Source organism: Echinops telfairi, unplaced genomic scaffold (assembly GCF_000313985.2).
Source record: "Echinops telfairi isolate 266 unplaced genomic scaffold, ASM31398v2 ScPeMD7_9;HRSCAF=40, whole genome shotgun sequence".
NCBI lineage: Eukaryota > Metazoa > Chordata > Mammalia > Afrosoricida > Tenrecidae > Echinops > Echinops telfairi.
In genome coordinates, this window is record NW_022103906.1 from 2484188 (window position 1) to 2488851 (window position 4664).

The 4664-nt window shown below is 36.4% G+C and overlaps 1 protein-coding gene across 1 annotated transcript in view; it reads right to left on the reverse strand.

The window, feature by feature from the left end:
* The window catches only part of ERICH1 (glutamate rich 1), a 141648-nt gene that overhangs the window by 1943 nt on the left and 135041 nt on the right, over positions 1-4664 (reverse strand). Inside the window, exon 5 of the mRNA XM_045286803.1 lies at positions 3347-3541. Within this exon, the coding sequence (XP_045142738.1) occupies positions 3347-3541 (195 nt within the window). The remainder of the gene's footprint in view (positions 1-3346; positions 3542-4664) is intronic.

Here is a 4664-nt window from a genome sequence, read left to right on the forward strand (position 1 = left end):
CTCTCTCTCTCTCTCTCTCTCTCTCTCTCTCTATATATATATATATATATATATATATATATATATACATCTCATCTATCTATAAAGAGGGCCATATCTTACAGAAGGCTCAGGAAACTCTCCCATGGTACTGCTGAAAACAGTCCTCCTATAACCCTCCATAAAGAGCGGACATAAAAGATGTGCTTGGCTGTTCACTAAGCACCTGGAGGTTATCTGAAGTTAAGAGCAATTGGATTATATTGCCCATCCCACCCTTCTGTCGTCTCCTTCTGATACTGACCATAGGTTGCTCTCCTGGGGAGGGCTGAAGGACACACGAGGGGAGGTCTCTAACTCATTTCATTACTCCTTATTATATGACCGAGTCCCTCTAGTATGTGTTCACTCTATTATATCTATGCCTGTTGGAAATATTTGTAAGCCCCATGAATATATATACACCAATTGAAAAACATATTTACTCTCTGGGTTCTGAGATTGGGTCAAGGAGTCTCAGGGACCCATTTTGTCTGTCTATCTTATTTTCCACAATCACAAACTCACTCCTAGGAACCCATTGGACTGTTGGGGGCCAGTACCCAAACATCTTCACCTTTTAAAAATGCTATTATTTTCATGATTATTCCATAGAGATGAAAGCTAAATCTACTAATTAAATTTTATAAACTAGCTGTATGAAAATTGTTTTTTTTTCAAAAGGTATATAAGTGAACTTGGCATAACATATACCCAATATTTGAAAATAGAGCTTCACCATATCAAATTTTATTTTACAAACCACTTGACAGAGGAAGCTTTAGATATGTATCCCCCATTCACTAAAAAGGGAATTCATTTTTACAAAAAATTGCTTCATATGTAAGTTTTAGTTTTATTGACTTAAAGTAATGGTGGTCATAATTAGTCTAATGGCTTTTATCTATGAAATACAGTGCATTTTTGCCAAATTCCAAATAGCTGCCCAATATTCTCCTGATTGTATGATGTCTTGAGTCTGAAGGGAAAAAATTAATTTTGAATTTTAAAAGATTTATTACATCTTTCATAAAAATCTCTTAGTTTAACTCATTGAAATTTCCATGGTTTGAGATAAAATTCAATTTATAAGTCTAAATTTGTTAAATGTTTAATACAATAAGCTTTTCAACTGACTAAAACTAAAACAAGCACTGGGTGAGAGTTAAATGATTTGTTACAGTAACTTATTCATACTCACGTAAGCACTAAAAGCTCAACTTTGTATTTTCAAAGATTATTAATCCTTCCCATCATCAGTTTTCCTTTCTTACAGTTTCCATGCCACCACCAACCAAAGATGCTGCTTATTTCCCCCATCTTAAAAATAAAGCCTCTTGAGCCCCCATCATTGTCTTCCCCCAGCAGTAATTTGCTTCTCTCCTCACAGGAAACAATCTTGAAAGTATTTTCTTTATTCACAGTGTCCAATTTCTCTTGTCGTATTCTCTCACTTGCATCAACCCTGATAAGTGTTTGCTCCTCCCCAGTTCCCACCCCCAAACACTGCTCAGCCAGCTTACAAAGACGTATATGGTTCTAAATCTACCTAATAGATAGAAATCTATTTAACAAGTATCTCACACTTAACCCCAGATAATGTCTCTTCTTCTGGAAACCTGCTACCTCTAGCATTCTTATCTACCTCATATTTGGATGTTTGGTTGTTTTAATTGCTCAGCTACAAACGTGTCTCCTCTTCTTAGCTCCCACATTTAGTCTGTGATAAAACCCTATTGAAACTAAAAATGTATATAGAATTGGACTATACTTCCACTACCACCAAGCTGGTCTGAGTTACTATAATTACTCGGCGTAATTATTAGAGTCCCATCCTGGTCTCTGCTTTGGCTCTTGAAGCCTTTGAAGCCTCAAAACAACAGTCAAAGAGATTCTGCTCAGTGTAGTCAGACTATGTTGTTCTTTGGCTTAAAGTCTACCAGTGACTTCTCCTTCTCTCAGAGCCAACAAACTCACCATGCCCTGCAGGGCTGGCATAATGGGCTTTCATGTCACTTCTCTTACTTCATCTTTGGCTACTCTGTTTCCATTCACTCAACTCCAACCCAACTCATCTTTTCAATATGCCTCATAGTAGACATCTTTCAACTCCTTACACAGACTCAATACATTTGTACTTGTTTACAAGAATATCCTCATTTTTTTTACTTAGTTTTCTTCTCCATAGCCTTAAGGCTATCAAATATATTACATAGTAAATATTTTGTTTATAAATTTTGTTTGTATTTGATCTCACTTACTAGAATGTAACCCCCCAAAAGCAAGATCTTAATTTGCTTTTTTCACTGATAATTTCCCCTGGACCTTGTCACCCTCATGAACCATAATACTGCCTGTCATCAGATAGATGAACAATAAATAATTGACATATGTATGAGGCAGTTCCTCCTGGTTACACCAGTCTACACTGATATATTTAACTTGGGAGACAAAGTACTTAATTATCCATGTATTTCATTTGCTAATAAACCAAACTCTAAACTCATTGTCATCAAGCCAATTCTAACTCATAGTGACCTTATAGGACAGAGATAAAGTGCCTCTGTGGGTTTCAAGAGCTATGCATTTATTTTGAAATTCTGTCAAAGTACCCTGCAGATTATCTTTCATTCACTTATTTAATTAAAAGCTTGTCAAATGCTTATTCTTACACAGCACAATGGTCTATACACAGTGGTGTATAAGGAAATTAGTTGTAAAAATAAATAAACAAACAAACACATAAATAAGCCTTGACCTTTTTTGTTCAGATTTCCTTGGTCTAAACACTCTGGCCATATTTTCAGCCGTCAATGTGCTACCACTGAATATTGAGTTGGGAATAGATGAGCACTGTAGGCTAGTAGCCAACTCTCACACATGACTGTTTGTACAGAATGGGTACCTAATAAAGGCTGCATAAGTAACCAGCACAAAAATCACCATTATCATTCAACTCTAATTGTAGGAACTCCAAAAGTCATACCAAGGTAACTAGAAGGCAGAAAAAATATATATGTGATACGACTCCAGCAAAGGAGAAGAAAAACAAAAGAAGAAACATTTCCATTTATACTTATAATACTTTGGCCCTGGGAGTTGATCGCTCACCAGACAGGAAAATTAGATCAGACATATATTTGTGCATATGTTATGTGATATATTTTTATATCAGACAGAGGCACGAGAAACATATTCCTCTGTGGGACTCTAGTCTTCTAAGCCATATGTGCATGGCTATATTTTCTGACTCATTACTGTTTTAAGACAGTGTAAGTCTTTCAGGGGCAAACCTTGACAAGCGTATCTTAAGCAGTACAGTACATACCGAGAGGCATCATGCAATGTTCCGGGAACATTTCCAGAGCACTCTTCAATTTCTCTGTGTCTTGTAAAAGTAACAGCGTCTTCATGTGATCCAGAATGAACACATCTGAAGGAGACATGCTGTGAGATTCAAGACGTCTAAAGAGGTCTTCAGTGGTTTCCGTGAAGAGAGTTGAATCTGAATCTTTGGAGGCACCTAAACAAAGTCAGTAAGGTGTAGAAATATAAATTTGAGGTTTCTTTTAATAAACCACAGATAAACATTTACCTATCAGGGAAAGCCCTGGACATATGTTTCTACTTAGGATGAGGTATTTGCATTACTAAAAAGAACCAGATATAATCAGAAAAGAACTTTGGAAAGTTGACAAGAGGACAACAAATTAATACTTGTTGAAAGACAATGGAAGCCTGAACCGCTTTCTATGTCAGGGTACACATTCCAACATATACAGCATGAAGCTAAAATGTATGACAAGCAGCAGGACACATTTAGGTCACGTTACGTAAAAAAATAACATAAAAAGAATAGTGCTCGGCATTTAGGACAAAACAAGGAAAAATTTAAAAAGAAGACACTAGCTTAAGTTGTTTCTATGAAAAGATCAACCATGAGTCTTTTGTTGCTCCTGTAAATATCTTTTTTTCTTTTGATCTATTAAAAAGAATATCTTTATTGTTTTCTTTATTACTGGTTTAAATGTTAAACTTTTCTTCTTGAACATGTTAGTCATAGCTATTTTTAAATGTCTTGTATGATAACCTCATTATTTTCTATAAACAGTAAAAACAAACCCGAACTTGTTGCCACTGAACCTGTTCCCATTCACGATGACATTTCAGGACAGAGTAGTCCTGGCCTGTAAAGGTTTCTAGGTTTAAGAGAGAAAACTGCTACATTGTTCTCCCCCAGAGTGGCTGGTGGACTCAAATCACCAGCTTTTGGGTTACTAGCTGAGCCCTGAGTCAACAGGGCTCCTTATTTGTGCTGGTGTATTTCTTTTTCTTTTTTTTTTAAATCGTTTTATTAGGGGCTTATACAACTCTTATCACAATGCACACACACATCAATTGTGCAAAGCACATTTGTACATTCATTGCCCTCATCATTCACAAAACATTTGCTCTCCACTTAAGCCCCTGGCATCTAGTCCTCATTTTTCCCACTCCCACACTACACCACACTCCCTCGTGAACCCTTGATAATTTATAAATTATTATTTTGACATATCTTGACCTGTCCAACGTCTCCCTTCACCCACTTTTCTGTTGTCCATCCCCCAGGGAGGAGGTCACATGTAGATTCTTGTAATCGGTTC